At 45.0% G+C, this 24,859-nt stretch overlaps 1 protein-coding gene across 2 annotated transcripts; it reads left to right on the top strand.

Moving 5' to 3' along the window:
* The first annotated feature begins 58 nt into the window (after positions 1-58).
* Positions 59-23,650, top strand: Mapk6 (mitogen-activated protein kinase 6). 2 transcript variants are annotated; one of them, XM_036192661.1, is made up of 6 exons: positions 59-236; positions 12,225-13,396; positions 15,541-15,685; positions 17,685-17,849; positions 19,364-19,565; positions 21,422-23,650. In XM_036192661.1, exons 2-6 carry the CDS (start codon positions 12,842-12,844, stop codon positions 22,521-22,523), a joined length of 2,169 nt encoding a protein of 722 aa, XP_036048554.1. In that variant the 5' UTR covers positions 59-236; positions 12,225-12,841; the 3' UTR covers positions 22,524-23,650. The 2 variants fall into 2 exon arrangements, with proteins under 2 accessions (XP_036048554.1, XP_036048555.1); XM_036192662.1 differs by lacking the exon at positions 59-236 and adding an exon at positions 472-906.
* The last annotated feature ends 1,209 nt before the right edge of the window (positions 23,651-24,859 follow it).

Genomic DNA, 24,859 nt, shown 5'->3' with positions numbered 1-24,859 from the left:
CCGGCCGGCGGGGGCGGGGCCGCCGTGGAGTGAGCCTGTGACGTGAGGGGGCGTGCCCCGGCGAGGCCCCGCCTCCGCTCCGCGCCCTCTCTCGCGCGGGTCGGGGTTACATGGCGGCGACTGCGGCAAAGCGAGAGCCTCGGAGACGCCGCTGCCGCCAGCACAGCCGGAGACCTGAGCCGACCCTGGGGGCTGTCCGCGGGCCTCGCACACTCTCGATGAGTCGGAGGAGTCCCGTGAGTGTGTCTTGTGTGTGTGTGTGTGTCCGTGTGCGGGGCCGGCGCGGGAGGGAACGGCGGCGGGCCCGGCGGCGGCGCCGGCTCCCGCGTCCATTGTGTGTGACCCTCCGGGCGGCCGCGGCTCAACAAAGGCGCTTTTGTTCCGTCTGCCCGCTCGGCCCGGGCGGCGCGGCCGGCTGCGAGGGCCGGGTCCCCGCGTGGGGTTGGCGGCGCGGCCGGCGCGCCCCTCCCACCCGGCACGCCCCTCGCCGGGTAGCCGGCCGCGGGCTCGTCAGGCCGGCCCCCGCCGCCTGCGCCGGGCTCTGTTGCGAGGGTTCGAGTCCCCGGCCGCCCGCGCTCGGCTCCGCGGGTTCGAGTCCCCGCCACAGCGCGCAGGCGAGGGCGGTGGTCCAGGAGCGCTGGAGGCAACCGAGGCTTGCCTTCCTGGCTCGCCGCCTCCCTAACGCTCTCCTGTCTCCTCCCCCAGCCCTCCCGGGTGACTCGGCCTCAGCTGACTCGGGCCGGGCAAAGTCTCCGGCACGTTGCGTAGCTCTCTGCTCCAACCCCTAGAGTCCGCCCAAGTTTGTGTCTGGCCGTCCACGAGGTGCGGGCGACCGGCCTGAGACGGGGCTCCTGACACCTTTCCGGACGTTAAGGTGTGATCCGGAAAAACAACCCAGATGAAAACGTACGTTACCGGTTCCAGGCCTCCTCACTTGGAGCTTGTGATCATCCGACTCGGGAGTTGTGTGGAGTGGAGGGCTTTCGGCCGCCTTTTGTTCCTGCCTGGCGTGGGCTCTCCGGCTCAGGTGCCTGGGGAAGCTGCGTGCAGCGGGCGCCTTTAGATTGCTTTCGTGTTGTTTTTAACCTTTGTGGTTTGAAAGTGTGGAAAGATCGAGCGAAGGGACCTGAGTCAGGAGGTCGCCTCACCGTTTCTGAACAGCCCGGGTTCGTTGCTAAGAGTCCCGAGGCAGTCTCAGTATTAACTTTTTATGGCTACAGATGATTGTCAGAGGGGAGGAAAAAAACATTCACAGGCCATCCAGCGAAGAGCAGCTAGAGCTTCAGAATAATTTTCTAAATTGTTGATTATTCTAGCGTGTTTATTTTGGTAAAATTCTGGGTTTTAACGTTCTGTCTGTCTCTTTAACGTTGGATAACTGAGTGGGAATGAGTGGTTTGAGGGGAGAAGAATGTAGGGTCTAAACAGGGTCCGGCCCTCAAAGGGTTTTTGTTGTTTGTTTGTGGAGACGGTCTCGCCACGTAGTCCCAGCTAGGCTTTGAGAGATGATTCTCCTGCCTCAGCTTCCTGCTGGGCTTAACACGTGTGCGCATTACCCTCAGCTTTAGAGTTTTCTTAGAAATGACAGGTTTTGGTGTTTGGAAATAATTTTGAATGGGGTAGAAGAAAAATATCTTCAGCTTGTAGTTAAAAACTGTTTGTAAGGTGCTTGAACAGATATGTTGTACTAGTTAATCTAACCACATCATAAATATTGCTTACTGGTGTCCTAATGAATATTTGTCATCTCCGAAGCTTGCCAGATTTGAGCAGACTTTCAGTCACTTTCAGTATTACTGTTCAGAAAAAAAGACCCTGGGAAATGAAAAACCGTCTTAAAATCAGCTTTCTATGTGAGGATATTTTGGAGTTTAGTCATTTGCAGAAGAGGATTAAAAGTAGCCTGCCCACTTTCCGCGATTAAAAAAAGAATCCGGAGAAGACTGGTTTGAAGAACATTGAGCTTTGCAGTAGAAAAGGCAGCCAGCGTTTAAAAACAAGTGCTAGCGCTGAAGCGCTGCAGCATTTTACATAAGTTCATGTAGGCATCGTGAGAATCCGTAACTGACCAAAGAGTAAGTAAGGCGTGCTGACTCAGGGTGCCCTGTGAAGGAAGGGGTTGGGGTCGGGGTGGGGTGGGGGAGGCTCAGAAGTACTGCTGCAAGTTTCGAGCTGGGTGATGACTCACCCTGCCCACTACTGCTACTACGTGGCTGGCTTTCCTTCCCTCCCTCCCCCCTCCTTCCCCCTCACTCTTTATATGATAAAGTGTTACTGCCCATATCATAGTTCTTTTATCTCCGAAGAGTAGTCACCCCCCCCCCCCAAAAAAAAGTAATGGCTTCATTAAATTGCCTTTTTAAAGGCTATCCAGTACCCTACAGGTACAATTGTATAACATTTGTTAGGAGAAAAGATAAAGTCAATTGCTGGTTAGTTGCTGAAATTAAATGTTGGATACTAACAGGTCTTTGGCTACTATTAAGAGAGATTTGTTAGCAAGTTATTTCTAAAGGACAAGCCAGTACATTACAGTCTCGGCGGAAATTGACTGGTTTTCATTGATTATGTAAAAGCTATCTTTATAACATCTAGAGGGTACTGGATTAGATGTACACATACCACCAGAGTTTAGCAACAGCTGCTAAAGATACACAGTGCTTTCTTGTGATATTTGTGCATTTTCTGTACTTTGTTATTATTTTATTGGCATGGATGTTTTGCTTGCATGTGTGTCTATGAACCATTTGCCTGGTATCCTCAGAGAAGCCAGAAGAAGGCATTGGATCTCCTGGTCATCTGCAATGTGGGTGCTAGGAATCAAATCTGGGTCCTCTGGAAGAGTAGCCAGTGTTAACTGCTGAACCATCTCTCCAGCCGGTATTGTTACAAGCACTGTTTATAATCGGTAGTTTTTAAAGAGATAAACTGAATGAATTGTTCCAAAATTAGGACTTAAGCTGAAGCTTGGTGATAAAATAGATAGTTGGCCATTTAATAAATAGGCTTAAAATAAGTTTGAAGGGGAGGGTTGTGCTCACCTTTAAAGCCCCCTCCCTCCTTAGTCAGAGCTCAGCAGGACTGTAGTGAGTTTGGGACAGTCGGGTTTAGGAGGAGGGTGCCAGCCGAGCCAGAGCCCTATAGTGAGACCTGCCTAAAAAAATTTGAGGGCAAACAAGACAGATTGAAGATACTTTGTTTCCTTAGTGAGGAATTAAATAAAAATCTCCACCCATTTGTTTCTTTCACCCATTTGTTACTTCCTCTATACTGTTCATTTTCTGAAAGTTATTTGGGAAGATTCCTGGGCAGTGAAATGTGTTGTGGATTTAAACTAAATCTTTGGGGACATTTTGAAATTGTATCAAAGATTAATTCCTACTTAATATTACCTACTAAAGGAAACACAAAAATACAAATGTAAAAGGATTGAGATTTTCAAAGCATCACATTACTTAGAAGTTGAGCATGTGGGCTTTTTATTTATTTTTGTTTGTTTTTTGAGACAGGGTTTCTTTGTGTAGTTTTACGCCTTTCTTGGAACTCGCTTTGTAGACCAGGCTGGCCTCCAACTCACAGAGATCCGCCTGGCTCTGCCTCCTGAGTGCTGGGATTAAAGGTGTGCGCCACCACTGCCCAGCCGCATGTAGGCTTTTTAAATGCAGGTTATTAGTACATAATTCAGAAATTAAAAACAAGCATTCTCTAAGGTGTTGCTTTGTGAGGTGGGGAGTTCCTGAAACTGCTCTCCAGTTCCTTGTTTGCATTGTGGCTGTGAGCCTGCCTTACTTCAGGGCTCCTGGGAAACCAGGAAGATAGATGCATCTAAAGTCATTTGTCTGTGACATGGTTGGCGGTGCTCTGCTAGCTCCAGCAGGCTGTTTTGTCAACTCTGAACACTAGAACCTGCCTACAGTATCAGGGTCTTGGCCAGTTTTATTGCTTAGTATTCAGACTTTACAAACATAAAAATGACATTACTCTGCTGATCAGAACTACTTCAAAAAAGCCAGATGCAGTGGTAAGCATCTCCAGTTCCTCCTGAGTTTGGGCTGATTTTGTTCTAGAAAAACCATAAAGGAAGAGAGGGAGGGAGGGCAAGAAATATTCTAAAGGAGAAATAAAATTTTATTTATGCCTAAAAAAAAAAATGATGTTACTGTACTCGGTGGCTTCTTGTCAGGGAGCTGCTCCTGGGAGCTGATGCAGTTGAGGTGCTAGTGGCTCTTTGAATTTCTCTCCCTGAATTGCATCTGGAAAATGTAGTGTGTTCTGCTGAAACACCTCTCCCAATTTGGTTTTGCTGAGACAGCTTCCTACATAGCCCAGGCTTGCCACAAATGTCTTAATCCTGCTGCCTTAAGCTCATGAAATTGCAGGCATGTGACACCATGCTTGGCTGCTAGAGTTTGTTGCTTGCACTGTGTATTTGTGTTGAAGTGGTAGCACATGCCTGCCCTTAACCTCAGCACTCAGAAGCAGAGGCAGGCGGATCTCCGAGTTCAAGACCAGTATGGTCTACAGAGTGAGTTCCAGGACAACCTGGGCTGCTACACAGAGAAGCCCTGTCTGAAGAAACAAAAGAAAAGGGGGGAAAAAAGAAAAAGAATTGCTAGAATTTTCGTTGCTCTGGTGAGATAGCTCAGCAGCTGAGGTGCTTGCTGTTTGGAGCTGATGACCTGAGGTGGGGCTCAGCAATTCTCGTGATGGTGAAAGGAGAGACCTGATTCCAGGTTGTCCTTCTGACCTCTACATGCACTCACACGCACAGGACACATACACAAAAGGAATAAATCCAAAGGCTTTAGGATGTAAGAACCTTAACATTTACTTCAAGGAAGTCAGCCTCTGCAACCTTAAACCTTCATGTGAGTGTTTGGAAGAGTGGCATGAACATTTTGCTCCAAGTACATCATCTGATAATTAAGTAAACTGAGGCCCAGTATGATCTAAAACCATACCGCTTGGGAGCTGGCTCTTCTGGACCCAGTGAATATTGTGACTTGAACTCCCAGCCATTTGGGTGAGGCTGACATGAGTAGCCCTCAGCTGGTTAGTGACTGGTTTGGAAAACCATGTCTTATGAATTGTTCTTTCTCTTGGCCCTCATGAGAAATGGGAATGTAAAGTTGAGAATATAATCACTTTTGGATAGAGTTTGTGTGATGAGGGAGTGCTCAGTTTTGTGCTGACCAGTGAAGTCTCAGCAAGCCACAGTAGTGATGAGTAAGTATTGACAAGTGACTGATGCCCTGAGAAATTGAATTCCATTTGTTTGTTTGTTTTTTGAGGCAGTGTTTCTCTGTGTAGTCTTGACTGCCCTGGAACTTGAACTTGCCCAGGTTGGCCTTGAACTCACAGAAATCCACCTGCCTCTGCCTCCCAGGTGCTGGGATTAAAAGTATGTGAAATCACTTCTAGCTTTCTGTTTTGATTTTTGTGACAGGGCCTAAGGTAGTAACCCAGGTGGCCTCAGAGACACTCTGTTGCCAAGGTGGGCCTCAGTCTCCCACTTCCATCTGTGATTACAGGTGTGTACCACTACATTTGGTTTTCTGTGTTGCTGGAGACTGAGGCTGGGGCCTCTTGTTTGGTGGGAAAGTCTACCAACTAAGCTATATTCCTAGCCTAATCTAGATTTTTTTTAATAAATAATTTTTTCTTTATTATTATGTGTTTTAAATTTTATACATCAGCCATGGGTTCCCCTGTCCTCCCCTCTCCCAACCCCATCCCCACCTCCCCTCCATTCCCATGTCCTCCAGGATCAAGGCACCCCTGAGGATTCATTTAAACCTGGTAGATTCAGTACAGGCAGGTTCTGTCACCTCCTTCCAGACTGAGCAAAGTGTCCATGTCTAATCTAGATTTTTTAATGACTATTAGAAAGTGGTGCCAATTCCCTGTTCAGTAAAGCTAATCTAAGATGCAAGAATGCATGCACATTTATTCCTGTTTCTTTCACTTGGATTAAAAAAAAAAAAACACAAAGGAATTAAGTTTTCTGAGGTACTTTATGGTCCATGTTGGTATTCTTGCCCTTGGCCTAGTCTTTCCATGTTTGTTGGCTCTGGAGGTAACTGCCAAGCAGACCTGCTGGCTACTTTTCCAGGTGCAGAAATGGAGAGATCTTAAGCTCTCATCAGAGATGCATACATAGTAGTCTGTCTGTCAATTTAATTAAATTAGGAAATGCCTAGGAGATCACTAAAACTTACATCTGCTGTGTCTATGAGGGTTCTGATTTGATCAGTGACTTAATTTCCTTGATTGACTTGTAATTTGGTGGCATTTTTGGGAGCTGGTTAAAAGTGGTAGGTGGCATCTTTGAAGGAAGTAGGTCATTAGGGGCATGGCTTTGGTGTTATACTAAGTCTCCATGAGTCACCTGCTCTACCGTGTCTCGTACTCCATCTTGGAATGACATTTTGAAATTGAGTCAAAATAAGTAATTCCTCCTTTTAGCTTGTCCTGGGGGATTTTGGACATTGTTCTGCAAAAGTCACACAATCTTTATGCAATGAGGAGATTCTGACTCCAGAATCAGACTGGTGTGCTCAGATCCTGGCTTTACTGTCCATGTTATCTAATGAGATCACCTCACCTTTGGGAGCATCTGGACTCTCTGTAAGATGAACTATTTTCACTTAGAAAATGCATGGCATATAACAGGTACAGAGTAAGTTATGAGCTATGTTCCAACCTTCTGCTTGACTCCTGTACTCTTCTGTATGTAACTCTGAGTTTGGGTTCTCATTAGGCTTAATGCTTGCTCTACCTGTACCTGTTCTGTATATGATACCCCACACCCCCATGTATTCCCGCTCCTATGTTCTTGACTCCTTCTTGGGTTCCTAAGGCTTCTTTCTTACCTGCATTGTGAGTTTTACCTTTTTGTTAGACTTTTAAAAAATATGCCAATGTGCTGTAGAATTGTCCAATATGGTAGCCACATGTAGGCATTTTAATAATTGATTTTATTTTGGTTACAGAGGTTGAACCCAAGGCCTTGGGCACGGTAAGCAGATTATAACTTTTTTGTTATTTTTGAGACAAGTCTCTTTCTGTAGCCCATGATGTTCTGGAACTCTGGAAGGTTTAGAGCTCACAGAGATCTACCTGTCTCTGTCTCCCTAGTGCTGGGATTAAAGACATTTCCTGTGGTGGTATTGTGTTCCCCAAAATATTGTGCACCCTGATAAACTTACCTGGGGTCAGAGAACAGAACAGCCACTAGATAGAGAGACCAGAAAATGGTGGCACACATGCCTTTAATCCTAGCATTCCAGAGGCAGAGACCCGCCTGGATCTCTGTGAGTTCAAGGCCACACTGGAAACAGCCAAGCATGGCGACTCTCGCCTTTAATCCCAGGAAGTAATGGCAGGAGGCAGAAAGGTATTTAAGGCGTGAAGACCAGAAACTAGAAGCATTTGGCTGGTTAAGCTTCAGGCTTTCGAGAAGCAGTTCAGCTGAGATATTTGGATGAGGACTCAGAGGCTTCCAGTCTGAGGAAACAGGATCAGCTGAGGAACTGGCAAGGTGAGGTGGCTGTGGCTTGTTCTGCTTCTCTGATCTTCCAGCATTCACCCAATACCTGGCTTCAGGTTTGTTTTTATTAATAAGAACTTTTAAGATTCACATACAATTTGCCTTTAATTGATGGAGATGGGGATGTAGCTCCATGATAAAATGCTTGCCTAGCACGCACAAGGCTCAGAGTTTAATCACTAGTACCATAACAATGAATGAATGATGAATTCTTCAGTGGCGTCAATCTTACTTCAGTTACTCAGTCACCATCTGTGGCTGTGGCTACCCTGTGGGGCGGTAGATGGGAAATCACAGAAAATCCTATGGACCGTAGTTAGTATGCTCTCTGAGTCTTTGACCTTCTCTGCTGACAGCCTCGTGTCGCTGCTGTTTTCCTTCCGAGTGATGATCAGCCTCGGTCTTCCTTTCATTCCCGATACAGACTTCGATCTTTCTCCTGGTTGGCTTTAGCAGCTGTTCTTTATTGTGCACTGGTTTGGTGTGCATTGGTTTGGTTTGGTTTGGTCTGGTCTGGTCTTGTTTTAATTGGTTTTGAAAATGTCCTGACATGTATTTCTGAAGTCTCATTGATTTCCCAAACTTTGGAGTTCCTCTGCTTCCAGCCTGGCTTCTGGCTCTGCTGACTACAGGAGCTTTTCCTCCTGCTTTCCAGTGCAGCCCTTTTCCTTGGCTCAGCCTGAGGCCAATATGAACTTGTCAGACTGAAGATCCTTTAGCTTAGCTTCCTGTTTTGGCCCACTTTCAGAGGGCGGCTGCTTTGGAAATGGTGGGTTTTCTAGCCCTCTGATCTGTAGCCCTGGTGGCCTCCCTGAGTGCTGGGATTAGAGGTGTGTGGCCTCACAGCTGACTCCCCCAGTCATCTGTACTCACTAAAGATGACCAGTAGGAAAGGACTGGTAAGTGGGATGTGCGGGGTAGCCCTGATGAATCCCCATGCAGCCATGAGACTGTTCCTTAGAAGTTAGCGGTCTCCTTAATCCTGTCAGTGGGAAATGCCGGGTTCTCTGCTCTGTTGCCAACCACAAGAGCAGCCATGATGTCTTCTCTTCTGAAGAGATTGAGTGACCCTCTTTCACATTTTTAATCATTTTATGTGTATGAGTGCTTTACCTGAATGGATGTATGTGTCTAACATTTGTGCATGGTGATGGAGGTAAGAAGAATGCGTTAGATCCCCTGGAATTGAAGTTAAGAATGGGAATCAGTCTTAGGACCTTATGAGTGCTTGGCAAGGGTGCTACTACAGAACCATACTTCTAGTCCGTTTTAAAAATTTTGAGACAGGGTTTTGAACTACTGAGCCTCCTGCCTCGGCCTCCTGAGGAGCTGGCAGTACAAGCTTGTGTGAGTCAGCCACTGAGTAGACAAGTTTTGTAAGGTCCTATACCCTGGTGACCAGGCTCAGCTGCAGGACAGCGGTGGTCGGTCTCATCTGGTCTCACCTGTTATTTGTGGAGTATGGCCGAGGCGCCCTGGACCCTGCTGGGGTCACTGTGTGTGAAGGGCTGACTGACACAGGCTCTGTCTTTCCAGAGGCTGCTGCTGTGGTTCTGCAGAGCACAGTGCCCTGGCAGTCTGTCCTTCCACCTCCACATAGGGAAGGGAGTATAACAAAGCTGAGTGCTTTTGCTTCTGCTCTCCCAGGGCTGGTGGAGACCAGTTGCTTTTTCCTGTTGACAAACTTGCACATTCACAGTGGGGTGAGGCTCCCCAGAGTGCCTGGAAAGTCAAATGCCGAGCTGCGTCTTCACAGATACTCTCCAGTGGCCAGGCTAGTCCTCTGATTGTGGGGAAATAGGAGAATGGGGCTATCCCCTCTCAAATGTCTCATCACCTCATTGGATAGGCTGTTGTATTCATTCAGTAAAGTTTATAGGGCACCTAGTAACTGCCAGATTCTGTGCTCAGCAAATGCTAATAAAACTGCTTTATCTCAAGCCTTTTGATTTAAAGCAGACAGCCACCATAAGTGGAGAGAGATGGTGTCATGGGAGAGCAGACGATCTGAAAGATAACCTTGGGGAAAATGGCAGTGCTGTAGGACAGGGGACAGGAAGTAGGAAACAGTGAGCAGGAGGGAAGTGCTCAGGCTCAGGGCTTCTCTGAGTCAGGGCTGAAAACAGGTTGTTTCTCTTGTTTCTATTACATCTTAATGCTCAGAGACAGTGCTGCCCATGGTGAGCATTCTGGACTCTGATGAATAAGAATAGACTCGGGCGGACTCTTAGAACTGTTAATGTCTTAGTTCTCTGTGCTTCTGGGTCCTGGTTGGGGTAGCACTTCCTCAGTTCCTTTGGGTGTGTCTGTGAGACTGAGTGACCTGCTTGGATCTGTAATATTCAGTAAATGTGTCATGGGGATGAGGGTGTAGATGCTCGTGTAGATCCTTTGGTGCACTGAGTATCAATGGTAAGGTGGTGTCTTTAATAACAACTTAAATAACAACTTTGTTATGACTTAGAGTAAGTCGCCAAGTTTTGGGGATTATCTGGCCTATCCTGATAGCCACAGAAGTCTGTTGGGAATCCTTAGACATCAAAGGTGTCTGGAGAAGAGTCACACAAACATTTCATAGTCCTGTGTTTGTTCCAGTGTTTCTTTAATCTTAGGTCAATGTGGCATCTTAGAAACTAAGTCTTGAGCCAGGGTGGTAGTACAGAACTTTAATCCCAGCGCTCAGTGAGTTCAAAGTCAGCCTGGTCTACATAAGAGACTTTGTATTCCCCTGTCCCCCATGAAGTCTTTGCCAGAAGCAAGGTAGATGACAGGATAAAGTGTAGCTGAGTAGGTACTGATACTGTGCGCGATAAACCTGCTAGGCAGGCCTTGGTGTTTGTGTGTTAAGTCTTTCTCTAGCTCCCTGCAATGATTCACCCAATATTGGGTTGCACCACTGGCCTCCTTATGTCATCTCTTCAGGCCACCCTACCTGAGGAACAGGGGCTTTGTCAGGAATGCCTGTGAGTAGCTAAGCTATGGTCTTCTGTGCCCTAGGAACTCAGTAACTGCAGTGTCTGAGGCATGATCACAGACAAGAGTGAATTTGATAATAGCACCAATTGTGCCAGGCTTAGGGGACAGAGTAGAGCTCAGCCTGTCCCTTCCCAAAGCAGCTGGCTGAGTTCCAGTTTTAACTCAGACTGCTCACTTGACTCTGGAGAAGAGCAAAGTGACCAAGAGCCTTTCAGAGGCTGTCACTGTGAACAGGCTGGGGTGGGGTGGAGGGGCACTTTACCCTGAGAAGCTGCAGTGTGCTTTCAAGTGTTCCTGTAGAATGGGGGCATTACACCCCCTCCCCAAACCCAAATGAACAGAAACCAACAACATAAAAAGAAAGCATTTGTACGTTTATTAGCAAGCACTTCTCTAGGAACTTACCTAAAGGAAAAATAATTGTGTCCAAGGATGTGTTACTTGTTCATTACCCCCTTCGTGTGTTTATGCCATGTTAAAGTTCTTTTACTGTTGTAGTTACTGAATTCTTATTTTCTGAGACAGAGTCTTACTTTGTAGCCTCGGCTGGACTGAACTTGCTATTTAAACAAGGCTGACTTTAAACTCCGTCTCTCCTCGTGTTGGGATTATAAGTATGAACTACCAAGCCCTGGTTTCTTTTACTATTTTTAAACTTTCACCAATACTGTATCAATATTCTGTTGGGTTTTTTTTGCATTCCTCCTCAAACTTGATGTCAGTGGAATACTAAAATAGTTTTTCTAGGGCCTGTGAAGATGGCTGTGAATAAAGTGCTTGCCATGCAAGCATGAGAAACTGAGTCTGCTCCTCAGCACCCAGGTAGAAGGCAGGCATGGTGGCATTTACACACATGTGTGCAAGCGACCCCCCAAGTGTTTCTAGTTGGACATGTTAAGATAGTTTGATTTCCTTGGCAGTCAGGGTGTCAGTCTCCTGAGTGAGCTGTGGCACCCACTGTTTTACCAGCTTCAGAGCGTGTTCTGTAAGTTCAGCTTGTACTGCTAGACTTTGCTTACTGGATACTGACACAGTTAATTGATAATGACACAGTGCTCCAACTCAGAAAAGTACTACTAAAACTTTACCTTTCAAGTGAATTTTACTTGCAAAAAGTTCTATAAAAATATTTTGAAGTTTCCTATACTGGTTGGCATTTCGTGTGTGTGTGTGTGTGTGTGTGTGTGTGTGTGTGTGTGTGTGTGGCATATTTGTATGTCTTTGTGGACACAGAGGCCAGAAGAGAATGTTAGGTGCCCTGCTCTATCATTCTTTGGCTTATATCCCTGAGACAGGGTCCAGTGCTCCTCCTGACTCCACTGCACACGATGCTGGGTTACAAGCTTTTCGCCTGAGCCCTGGGATTTGAACTTAGGTCTCAATGTTTGCACATCAAGCCCCTTTCTCACTGAAGTGCCAACCTGATGAGCCTGTTCCCAGAGAATTCAGTGCTGTGAGGCCTGGGAAACTTACCACTTGACTGTGTGTGATGAATGGATAGAGACAGACAGACAGACAGATACTTCAAGCCCAGGCTGTCCTGGAAATCCTAGGCAATCCTCTTACTTCAGCCTCCCCAGATTACAGGCATGTGCCACCATGCCCACTGTGGTCCTTCCCATGCCTCACTGCCATGCTATACAGATAGGAAGTGTTTCCTCCAGTGGTGATATTTCTCCTTCTTTTCTTTTCACCCCAGGTTGTATCAGAGTAAGATGGACGGTAGCTTTGATTGTGATTGTGGTGAGCTGGAGCCACCTGATCACTAACAAAAGATACCTGTCAGCCAACATCACCAGAGCTTCCTGTTAAAATACAGCAACAAGGAAGAGAGGAAGCAAAGGGAATAGTGCTTTCAGCGCCTTAGGATGCTGCTCAGGACCAGTCCAACACTGAATGTATCTGCACTGTGAGAGGATGTCCACGGAGGCCTGCCGGGTGCATATTTATTCACAGTTTTGTCCCATGTTAAGTCGGTTAGCATAGTCTATCTGAGTGCGTAGTATGTCATTTCATTCCGTTTGAGTTTCTTGAGTGTTTTCTTTAAATGTCTGCAGAGTTGCTGCCCTTCCTTGAACTATGAGCACTGCAATCTTTTTGATTCTCAGTATGAATAGAGATTTTTGAGCTTTAAGTCTGAGGGGAACTCAGCGGGCCTGGTTGGCGTCTGCAATGAACATCAAGAAACCATCGTGCTGTGGAAACGGAATTGTTTTCCTCCCTTTTTGAGAGATCTTTCCTTTTGATGGCAGTTGTCTTCCTTGTTTACACAAGTTCAACAATTTGAAAGGAAAAGGCAATTGTAAGGGTTTCAGAATGGCAGAGAAATTTGAAAGTCTCATGAACATTCACGGTTTTGATCTGGGCTCCAGGTACATGGACTTAAAACCATTGGGCTGTGGAGGCAATGGCCTGGTTTTTTCTGCTGTAGACAATGACTGTGACAAGAGAGTAGCCATCAAGAAAATTGTCCTCACCGATCCCCAGAGCGTCAAACATGCTCTCCGTGAAATCAAAATTATTAGAAGACTTGACCATGATAACATTGTGAAAGTGTTTGAAATTCTTGGTCCCAGTGGAAGCCAGTTAACAGATGATGTGGGCTCTCTCACGGAGCTGAACAGCGTCTACATTGTTCAGGAGTACATGGAGACAGACTTGGCGAACGTGCTGGAGCAGGGCCCTTTACTACAAGAGCATGCCAGGCTTTTCATGTATCAGCTGCTACATGGGCTCAAGTATATCCATTCTACAAACGTACTGCACAGAGATCTCAAGCCAGCTAATCTTTTCATTAACACTGAAGACTTGATGCTGAAGATAGGTGGCTTTGGTCTGGCACGGATCATGGATCCTCATTATTCCCATAAGGTATGTAGAAAGCTCTCTCTACCCAAATTCTAAACTGGTGTGTCTTTTTCTGACGCAGGTCTACTTTCATTCATAGTCTCCAGGGTTTGAACTGAAGGTGAAGTGGACTCCTAGGTCCATACAACTTCCTCAGAGTGCATGGCTATTTGTTAGTAATGAAGTTCTGAGGTGTACATCTTTTTGTTTTGTTTTGTTTTTCAAGACAGGATTTCTTTGTGTAGTTTTAGCTGACCTGGAACTAGCTCTGTAAGACAAGGCTAGCCTCGGACTCATAAAGATCCATCTGCCTTTGCTTCCCAAGTGCTGGGACTATAGGGGTGTGCCACCATGGCCTGGCCTTTTTTTGTTTGTTTGTTTGTTTGTTTTTTGAGACTGGGTCTTGCTGTATAATCAGGTCTAGTGTATGGTCTAGGCAACCTCAAACTCACTATCTGCATCCTCCTAAATACTGGGATTCTAAGCATGTGCTGCCACATAGAGTTATTTATTGTAATTAAAATTCTTATTTAGTTATTTCAAAGTAGAATATATTTTTATGTTTGGATCTGGCATCCTATTTGAAGGTGAGTGGAGCAGCTTTCCCAGCTTTTAAGTTATCTTTGTCCTTTTGACGCTGTTATACTATTCTTTACTGTTCTATACTATACTGTAGTTATACCTCAGTTAAATGGAATTTAGTTTAAAATTTAAATTTGCATGAACAGCTGGCAATTAAGTGCAGCCAAAAAGATTCACTTCATAGCAACTTCTCTTTATAAGCAACGTTTTTTTTTTTTTTTTTTTTTTTTTTTTTTTTTTTTTTGAGACAGGGTTTCTCTGTAGCTTTGGAGCCTGTCCTAGACTAGCTCTGTAGTCCAGGCTGGCCTCGAACTCACAGAGATCTACCTGCCTCTGCCTCCCAAGTGCTGGGATTACAGGCGTGCGCCACCACCACCCGGCGTAAGCAACTTTTTTCATATAAGAACTTAATAGTATCTTCCAAGGAGAACTTGGGTCTTTTGATTTTAAATTGAAATCTTAGTTAGAATCTTGATGTTTAAAATATAAAAGTGTGCTGGGTATGGTCGTGCATACTTTTAATCCCAGTGCTCAGAGGGCAGAGACAGGTAAACCCATGTAAGCCAAGGCCAGTCTGGTCTACACAGTTCCAGGCCATCTAGGGCAACACAGTGAGACTGTCTCGATAAAGTAAGTCAGATATAAAGGTAGAGCTGCTTTGGTGACAAAGAACCCCTGAGAGTAAGTCCTGTTACTTGGCATTCCTTAGCCCATGTCTGAACACGTCTTCATGCGAGCCTGTGGTCTTGACTGACCGATTGTCTTCACTGCATTCCCAAGAAAGGGGAGGGGGACACACGGTAAGATGACTCAGCAGAAAGGTTCCTTGCAGCAAGCCTGATAACCTAGTTTAGACCCTGGAACCCAGACTGTAGAAGAGAATGGATTCTTCCAAGCTGTTCTCTGACCTGGACACTTGCACTAAAGTGTGTGGTTGCTGGCTCTCCCCCTCTCCTCCCTCACCCACATAGATTAATGAACAACTTTTAACATAGAGGTTGAGTCCCTGCTGAGCACAGTGAGGTGTGGACAGAACACTGGAAGGAGCCACACCTAGACCTTTACTTGACGTCCCTGGAATCACCTAGGTGTGTCCTTCAGCAGACCCATGATCTGCCCAGTGCTCTGACCTGGAAATCAGTATCCACCGGTACAGTGTGTTGTCCTGAGGGTGGAAGACCCTGTGGGCATTGGTTAGGAGTGGGGAGTGGCAGGATTTGTGTGTGTGATAAGTAGGAGCTGCAGCTCCTTCCCCACCTTCCCTCTGATCCTAAGCATAGCATGTCTGCTCCTGAGTTATGGTAAAACTTGGAGTGAGAACCTGTTTCTCTTCTGAAACAAACTGCACTTGGCCTAGAATTGGCATTAAGGCCTTATGGTGTCTTGTTCTGCACTTCTTGTGACAGTCATCTGAGAGATGGCATGTCCATCTCTAAGTGATGGTTGTGGCATCTAGATGGTAAGAGCCTTGAAAATGGGCTGAGAAATCAACAGTAATTGAGAATTTTATGGCTTTTTTGGAGGATGAGTATCATCCTACCCCCTAAAGTAAGGGAAATTGAAGTCTGTTTGGTATTCCTTTGCAGGGTCATCTTTCTGAAGGATTGGTTACCAAATGGTACAGATCTCCACGACTTTTACTTTCTCCTAATAATTATACTAAAGCCATTGACATGTGGGCTGCGGGCTGTATCTTTGCTGAAATGTTGACTGGTAAAACCCTCTTTGCAGGTCAGTATTATATGGGGAGAATTTTACCAGAAGTCATTTTGCATTTATCTCTAAGGCAAGGTTATGTAAGATTTCAAAGAGCTTAATATAGTCTGAAATATTCCAATGCAAAGATAAGACTGTTTATATTACTTAAGAAATGAGAACATTATTATTCACATATTCATGAAATTGCTCTGTTAGTTAGAACTCTAGTGTTCTGTTATTGCCAGTTTATTTCTAAACCTCAGTGTTTTGAGGATCCATACTCTGTTGGCAATCTGTGTTAAGTCATATCTGAATTGCATTAGTCATTTCCTGGTAAATTTATTGTTGAAAATCCTACAGAGTTCTGTCGTCCCCTTCTCCAGGTTTCCTTTGGACAGTGGGGGTATCCTCACAATGTGGAAACTCTTATCCCTTAAGACCAAGGAAAAGCCAATGTTTTAAGAAAAAAACCATCTTCGTTCACATACCATACCGTTCCCCTAAAGAGGGTGTTTCAGCTGGAGATGTGGCTGGGTGTTAGACCAGCTGCCTAGCGTTCATGGAGCCTCTGTTTCAAATCCCAGCACTGCAGAAGATGAAGTGTGTAGTTGGGAGTGTTTGTGATGTATGGGTTATGTCGATTCTAGACCGTCCCCATCCTTCTGAAGCGAGCCCTGGGATAGTAGTTATTCCTCTCCCCAGCTCCTGTGCCCACTCATCCACTTTCTGTGGATTGCCTGTTGTGCACTTTGCGTGGATGGAACCGTGTGTTGGGCTCTGTGACAGGCTGCTTTCTCGTGGAAGTGTTTTAGGGGTTCATTCATGTTGTGTATGTCAGTGTTTGACTCAGCATATGCCAGATGACAGAGGCCTCATTTGGTTTTCCATTCACCAGTTGGTGGATGTCTTGGTTTTTACTTTTTGGCCCTTATGAACAATGCTGCTGTGAACGTTTGTGTATCAATTTTTATGTGAGCATGTTTTCAGTTCTCTTCAGTTCTCTTTTACGCCCAGGCATAAAATAACTAGGTGACACATGGTAACTTAGGTTGAATTCTTGGAGACTAGACAGTTTTCTAAAGCAGCTGTGTGTTGTACATTCTCCAGTCAACTGAGAATGAAGGTTCTGTTCACATTATCATCAGCACTTTAAAGGGTTGTGTCTTTGTTGAATGTGATCATCTGGTGGGTGTGAAAAAAGGGTATTTCAGTGTGCTTACTGACCTCTGATTTGTTAGTATAGGATCTTAAAGTTCAAGTTAGCCATGAACCCATGCGGCAGTCCTCCTGCCTCAGCCTCCTGGCTGCTAGAATTACAAGTATGAGCCGCCATGCACAGTCTCTTATTTTTAATATGTTTTGTAGAATATCCAGATCATTTGTTTGCTCTTAATTGGATTGTCTTTTGTATTTTTAAGAATTCTTTACATACTGTGGATGCGGAGTCTATCAGATATAGTTTATATTTTGTCCCATCCTGTGTGCAATGTGTCTTTTCCTTTTATGACAGTGTCTTTTGAAGCACAGAACATTTAGTTCGGTTGAAGGCCAACTGATCGGTCTTTTGTGTTAGCATATCATAGCTGAGAAACCATTCTCTACAGTATTTACTTCCAAGCATTTTATAGTTTTATTTTTACATTTAGATCAGGATTTGTTTTGGGTGATTTATGTGTGTGATGTGAGGGCAGGGGCCCAATTTCATTACTTTGCTTATGGATGTCCAGTTGTCCTTGAACCATCTGGTGAAGAAGTTTTCATTTACAAATTGAATAGTAAGCCACCTTATTTAAAAAAAAAAAAAATGAGCTGACCATAAACATGAGCTACCTTGTGATTATCCTCAGAACTTATACACTGTCATTTCAGCCTCTTTCATAAAAGCAGGTCACCAAGGACAGCTCAGACTCAGTGCAGAGAGGTGTTGACTTCTTAAAGGGAGACTATCAAAGAACCTGTGGGTGTCTTTATTGCCGGGAAAGTGGGCTCTGTGGGTGATCTGTTTACACTGTGGTGTCTCGATTTCACTCAGGTGCACACGAACTTGAACAGATGCAGCTCATTTTAGAATCTATTCCTGTTGTGCATGAGGAAGATCGTCAGGAGCTTCTCAGTGTGATTCCAGTTTACATTAGAAATGACATGACTGAGCCACACAAACCGCTAACTCAGCTGCTTCCGGGAATTAGTCGAGAAGGTAATGTGACTTGAGAATAATGTCGTGGCCAGGCAGTGGTGATACACGCCTTTAATCAGGAGGCAGAGGCAGGCGTTGAGTTCAAGGCCATCCTGGTCTACAGAGAATAATGTCACATCTCTTTGGAGTGTGGAGGCTTTGGCCTGTTGCCATCTTGAGGTGTGTGTTTTCCCAGAGTTTTCAGGTGGACCCAGGCCCTAAACTCTGGCATTCCCCTTTTGACTATAGTCTATGTCTTTGCTTTCCTGGAGTTCAGAAAACATACCCCATCCGCTGATTCTAACTAATCCCATTTTCCAATTTATCTTCTCTCCTACTGTGGGTAAGCATATGGAATGACTGGTTCTCAGTTAGCTGCAATGGAGTTCTGTGAGTGTTAGACACTAATCAGGTATGCCTTTGAATATGACTCATTGTTTTCTATAGTAAAATATAATTTCATGGCCTGTAGAGATGGATAGTGGTTTATAGCAGTGGCTATTTTCCAGAGGACCCAGGTTCAATTCCCAGCACCCATATGGTGGCCTGTAACTGTAACTTCAGTTCCAAGAGATCTGATGCCTTTTTTTCTGACCTCTGTGGGCATCAGACATGCATGTCACACACAGACATCCATATTCTAAAATGAAAGCAAACAACCACTTGAATCTTCAAAAAAGTTTACTCTGTGTGTGTATGCAAGGGCACACATGTGGAGGTCAGGGGACAATTTGTAAGAAGAATGGGCTGTCAGCTTTCACCACGAGAGTCCAGGTAATCAAACTTGGGTTGTTGGGCTTGGCGGCAAGCACCTGAGCTGTCTTTACTCCCTGGCCATCTCACTGGCTAAATTTAGATAGGGAGAAGAATTGAGTAGTCAGGAGAAGCAGAGAGCTCCAGGGCAAGGAAAAGCAGGAAGCAAGCAGATAGAGTGTTTGCCAAGAACTGATCCAAATGAACAGTCTGTAAGAAGAGTTGGTGGGTTAGTATTCCAAGTCTGAAGAGCTAGATACTGGAGTTTCTACATCAGCTACTAAGATAGTTTGTTTCTCATCTCAATGGAGTGACATGCTTGATCAAAAGTCTTCTTCAACTTCTGTAGTTCTCTATAATAAGATACCTTTCCTTGAGAAAAGGGAAAACTACTTCGATCTGAGTTTGGTTCAGTAGTAGACCACTTGCCTAGAATGCTCAGGCCTTCTGCTTGACCCTAGCATCATACTGAGTACGTACACTTAATGTACATGCACACATGACAGTCAGATACATCGAGGTGTCAGAATTAGTCAAAGACACACACCTTTAATCCCAGCACTTGGGAGGCAGAGGCAGGGGGATCTCTCAGTTCAAGGCCGACACAAAGTGAGTTCTAGGACAGCCAGGGCTGTGCAGAGAAACCCTGTTTAAAAATGCCCCCTACCCCACCAAAATTTGCACCACCATGCCCAGCTATACACATTGTATTAAATGACACTAATGTTTTCAGTTTTTCTTCAGATGAACAGACTTTTGTAAACCTTTCCTCTTTTTCTTAGCACTGGATTTCCTGGAACAGATTCTGACATTCAGCCCCATGGACCGGCTCACAGCAGAGGAAGCGCTTTCCCATCCTTACATGAGCATCTACTCTTTCCCGACGGATGAGCCGATTTCAAGCCATCCTTTCCACATAGAGGATGAAGTTGATGATATTTTGCTTATGGATGAAACACACAGTCACATTTATAACTGGGAAAGGTAAATTTATCCTAAGTTAGAAAAGCATTTATTGAATTTTCAATGCGTCTTATATTGTATACTGTATGCTTATGTTTATAGATGTCTTAAAATTTTAAAGGGTTTGTTAAGTCACTGTCTTTAACTAGATTTATGGAATTCAGCACTAGGTACTGGTGAGGAGATGGTGATAACAGTGCTGTCTTTTTTTTTTTTTTTAAGGATTTATTTATTTATTATGTATACAGTGTTCTGTCTGTAGGCCAGAAGAGAACACCAGATCTCAGTACAGATGGTTGTGAGCCATCATGTGGTTGCTGGGAATTGAACTCAGGACCTCAGGAAGAGCAGCCAGTGCTCTTAAGTGCTAAGCCATCTCTCCAGCCCACAGTGCTGTCTTCAGCAGTCATTAAAGCATGCTAATTAAGATTTTAAGATGCTTGAAAACCTGAATGATTTAAAACTAATTTTATAAAGTCATTCAATTTTTAAGAAATCGTTTAATTACCCACCTAATGCTTTTCATCTGTGATAAACCTGCACTTTAGCTCTGCATCTCAAGACTCAGTCTTACCTGGTGAGGTGAATCAGTGTCTGATTCCTGTCCATGTGACAGTTGAATGTTTCCAGGTGACATAAAAGCGAACTCAGAGCAGGTTCAGGAGAGGATGTGTCTGGTCTGCGGACAAAATGCACATCACTGAAGTGCGGTCTGCTTTCTTCGGCCTCCTTTTTGTTTCTAACTCCCTGGGGATGTGTCACTGAGCATGCTTTCAGTGGGGTACACCTGTAACAACCCCGCAGAGTCAAGGTCTCCAGGGGTTTGATGTGTGACCAGGACTGAAAATCACAAATGGGGTTTAAGTTTTTACGTTTTGAAAGAAACGGGTAAGCTGTAGCTAGTGGCACCTGCCTGGAAGCTGGAGAGGTAGGTGCCGCCCTGGCTGTATGTAGGTCAGTACCCTGTCTTGATCCACGCCAAACGAGACAGAAGTAGTAGTTAAAACAGTATTTTTTGTCTCTTAAATAAATGTCAGGGTGTGTGTATACTCACCCCATCTGCTAGTTCTCAGATACCCAGGGTTTTTTGACCTGTGCCTTCTCCTAAGTGTACTTGTCGACATCTCCGTTGACTCCTTCCGTCCGTCCGTTCTCCAGCCTCTGTTAGCACGTCAGTCTCCTCCCTTTGGGTGTGTGGTATAGTTGCCCTGCTGTGCTTTGTCAGTCAACACAGACAGCACACATGGGGGTGGCGGGGCTGATGGGAGACTCCAGTAAGCCTTCCCCGTTACTCAGCTACCTCATTACCAGTGGAAACAAGAGATTGGAAAAGTACCTGCTCACAGTTAGATGTACAGAATTTGGGCATAAAGTGTTAATGGGAAACTGGGGGGATTAAATTACAGATGTGCCAACCTCCTAGGTTGTGGAGGAGAGTAGAACAGAGCACAGGAGCTGAGAAGTGGCAGCCCAGCTAAAGAATGGAAGCCCTGAGCTTAGGAAATGTGGAGCTCTGTGGGCAGTCACCAGATGCGGCCTTCTGCTGTTTTACTTAGTAGCAAGCTTCCAGATGGAGGGGATAGATTCTGACGGGAAGGACACGCCTAGCTTTCTCTTCTGTTACCCACCTCCCCACCCCCAGACACTGCACAGCTTTTACAACTCAGAGCTGGGTGTGGCAGCATCCACCTCTACTCCAGTCCAGTACTGGGGAGGTTGAGACGGGATGATCACAAGTGTGAGGTCAGCGTGGCTATACAGTGAGAGTCTCACTCTTAAAAACTAAGCCAAACGAAAAGCCCTCAGTACTTCCACAGAGAACACACTGCATTTGAAAATGAAGTCGCCATGTAGAGTAATGACTGTGTTTCCTTCAGGTATCATGACTGTCAGTTCTCGGAGCATGACTGGCCTATTCATAACAACTTTGATATCGATGAGGTTCAGCTGGACCCAAGAGCTCTGTCTGATGTCACCGATGAAGAAGAAGTTCAAGTTGATCCTCGAAAATACTTGGATGGAGACCGAGAGAAGTACCTGGAGGATCCCGCCTTTGACACTAGCTACTCTGCTGAGCCTTGCTGGCAGTACCCAGATCACCACGAGAACAAGTACTGTGATCTGGAGTGTAGCCACACCTGTAACTACAAAACAAGGTCCCCATCATATTTAGATAACTTGGTATGGAGGGAGAGTGAAGTTAACCATTACTATGAGCCCAAACTTATTATAGATCTTTCCAACTGGAAAGAGCAAAGTAAAGAGAAATCCGATAAGAAAGGCAAGTCCAAGTGTGAGAGGAACGGATTGGTCAAAGCGCAGATAGCACTGGAGGAAGCGTCCCAGCAGCTGGCAGAGAAGGGAAGGGAGAAGAGCCAGGGCTTTGACTTTGATTCCTTCATAGCAGGAACTATTCAGCTTAGTTCCCAGCAGGAGCCTGCTGACGTGGTTGACAAGTTGAACGACTTGAATAGCTCCGTGTCCCAGCTAGAATTGAAAAGCTTGATCTCCAAGTCAGTCAGCCGAGAGAAGCAAGAAAAGGGGATGGCTAACCTGGCTCAGCTGGAAGCCTGGTACCAGTCCTCCTGGGACAGCCAGTATGTGAGTGGTGGGGAGGAGTGCTTCCTCATCAGTCAGTTCTGTTGTGAGGTCAGGAAGGATGAGCATGTGGAGAAGGAGAACACGTACACCAGCTATTTGGACAAGTTCTTTAGCAGGAAGGAAGATTCTGAAATGCTAGAAACTGAGCCAGTCGAGGAGGGGAAGCGTGGGGAGAGAGGACGCGAGGCAGGGCTTCTGACCGGCAATGGGGAGATCCTCCTGAGCAAGCAGCTAGAGTCCATAGGCACCCCGCAGTTCCACAGTCCAGTGGGGTCCCCACTCAAGTCCATCCAGGCCACGTTAACACCTTCCGCCATGAAATCTTCCCCTCAAATCCCTCACAAGACATACAGCAGCATTCTGAAACATCTGAACTAAACACTCAGCAGACATTTCTCTTTGTTCTTCATGAGATGTGTTGTCTTTTTTTATCACTAATGTTCTAAGTCAGTTTTTTACTTGAATCAGAAGGTGTCATTGATTTGCAAGGAGTTTTTCTTAGTTCTGTTTGTAAATGCAGACTTTTTCTACATGTGCGTTAGTTTTCGTTTGAACTGGCATGTCATTTGCACACACACACACACACACACACACACACACACACACACACACAGAATAGAGCAAAACAATGCAGTGCAGGAGGAGACCAGATGTGCTAGGGTGAACAGACATTCTCATAGACCAGTGACCTGCTTTACGGGAAACAAAACCTTGCCTTGAAACTTACACAGTGAGACTGTACATAATTGCATGAAAAGATCTATTTTTTCCTGAGACATTTTTCATTCATTAGTATTTTCAAGTTTTTCATACTGTACACATTTCTTAAGACACATGATACCAGCAGCAACTGAAAACGAATGCCGAATTTGGTACACATGTGTTATCTACCTCAAGGTAACAAAAGTATGTGGCGAAACACAAACCACCCATAGTGCTCCACGGCATCTGCACTCTGTCTAGCCAGCGTTTATCGTAGTAAACTCTTGAGACCTGTTCACCGTTTATAAATGTCCTGGTATTCATTCTTTATAGTGAAGTGTTAAATACATCACATCTTATTTATTTTTAGCGAATCAGTATATTTTCTGTATTTAATTATAAAAGTTAACTTAGTTTTAAGTTTATTTGCAACTGCCCTTTTTTCCATTTGGCACTATGGTTTGTTGCCTGCCAAGCTGATGATGTCAGCTTGCTCTGAGGCTGTCCATGTACGTTAAGTAAAGTACTCACTGTGTATAGGAATCTGTATTTTGGAGGTGCTTGATCTATCTACAAAGAAAAATTAGGAATTTATTATAAAATGCTCCTAGAAGTCTTAATTGTGTTTATTTTTTAAAAACTTGTAATGTTAGACTTGTGTGCATGGAAGTAATTAAGGTACATCATTATTGTAGTTTAAACATTGTACATGATAAGCCTCCCCCGTTTTTACTGTATGTTTTTATGAATGATCTATTCCCCATCCCTAGGTAAGCATGAATAAAATTAGGTTAAATGTAGTATGTCGCCTCTCAGTCTTAGAGTTTGTTTTATATTGCTGAATCCCGTCTGTGTCTTCAGTTATCCTGTTTGAAGGAAACCGACAAGACGGACAAGGGCCGGCGTGGTTCTTGTTTGACTCTTCAGAAGGAAAGGTGGTGCCAGGTGTGTCCAGCCTGCAGCCTGAGCAGGTCCCAGGATGCTAGGAATGTGCCCAACATTTAGAAGCTACTAGCGCAGTGTCGAAAGCTTAGTTGTCCCTAACGGAAATACTCTAAGAGGCTGGAAAAAAAGGTGGTTGGTCTGTCCAAAAACTTTTTGCTGGTATACTTTCACATTCAAATGGGATAAACCTTTATGTGTCTCAAAGCTCTTACAGCCAGGGAAAGCAGTGAACCTTGCAGGAAACCTGTATCTGCTCTCCTCAGTAAATGGCCTCTGTAAGAACTGGTCCCGGAAGCTAGGCATGGTGGCATATGCCAGGCCCAGCATTCAGTAGGTGGTGGCAGGAGGATCAGGAGTAGAAGGCCATCCTGGCCTTCATGAGCACATGTCTGTAAATAAGTGAAATGCTCCCATCTGAGGGAAGCCAAGGGTTTCTTGCTGGGAAACATGCCTCTGAATGCCAACTTAGAATCAGTAGTGGGTGGATTTTCAATAACGATTTGACCTTCTAAAGCCATCAGAGGAAGAGGATGATAGATAACTACTTGGAAATTATATAAAACATGCTTGCCTTGTGGGGATCCAGGCTGGCTGTTTCTTTTTTTGAGACAGGATTCAAGTAGCTTCGGCCAGGCTGGCCTTGATCTTCCTGCCTCGGCTTCTCAGGTGTTGGTGTTACAGGCATGAGCCACCATACCTATTTTAGATAATACTGAGGATTGAACCCAGAGTCTGTGCCTATGAAGCAAGTGTATTTGAACTACATCCCCAACCCCAGTTCTTGCATTTAAAATGAGTCTTGGAATGCTAGGCATGTTGATGGGCCTGCCTGTAATTCCATCACTTGGAAGGCCGAGGCAAGAGAATTGCCCCAAGGTCAAAGCCAGCTGGGTCTACACAGTGAGTCACAGGCCAGTTAGGCTGCGTGGTAAGGTGGGTCTTGATAGTCAGATACGTGAGTCTTGTATAGAGCATATAATTGGATTTTAAAAACTCATTGTCATTTAGTCGGGAATCTCAATTTTTAAGTATTGTTTTGTATCTTGTATTTTTCCCTGTTTTGTTGA

This window comes from Onychomys torridus, chromosome 7 (assembly GCF_903995425.1).
Source record: "Onychomys torridus chromosome 7, mOncTor1.1, whole genome shotgun sequence".
NCBI classification, from domain to species: Eukaryota; Metazoa; Chordata; class Mammalia; order Rodentia; family Cricetidae; genus Onychomys; species Onychomys torridus.
The sequence above is the reverse complement of the archived record's forward strand: the minus strand, read 5'-3'. Positions and strand labels throughout refer to the sequence as shown.

Bases quoted from the DNA above. Each gene is read 5' to 3' on its own strand.
- Mapk6 (XM_036192661.1), top strand. From the start codon at position 12,842: ATGGCAGAGAAATTTGAAAGTCTCATGAACATTCACGGTTTTGATCTG. The intron at 13,397-15,540 runs GTATGTAGAAAG...ATTCCTTTGCAG, and splicing joins ATCCTCATTATTCCCATAAG to GGTCATCTTTCTGAAGGATT. The intron at 15,686-17,684 runs GTCAGTATTATA...GATTTCACTCAG, and splicing joins TGGTAAAACCCTCTTTGCAG to GTGCACACGAACTTGAACAG.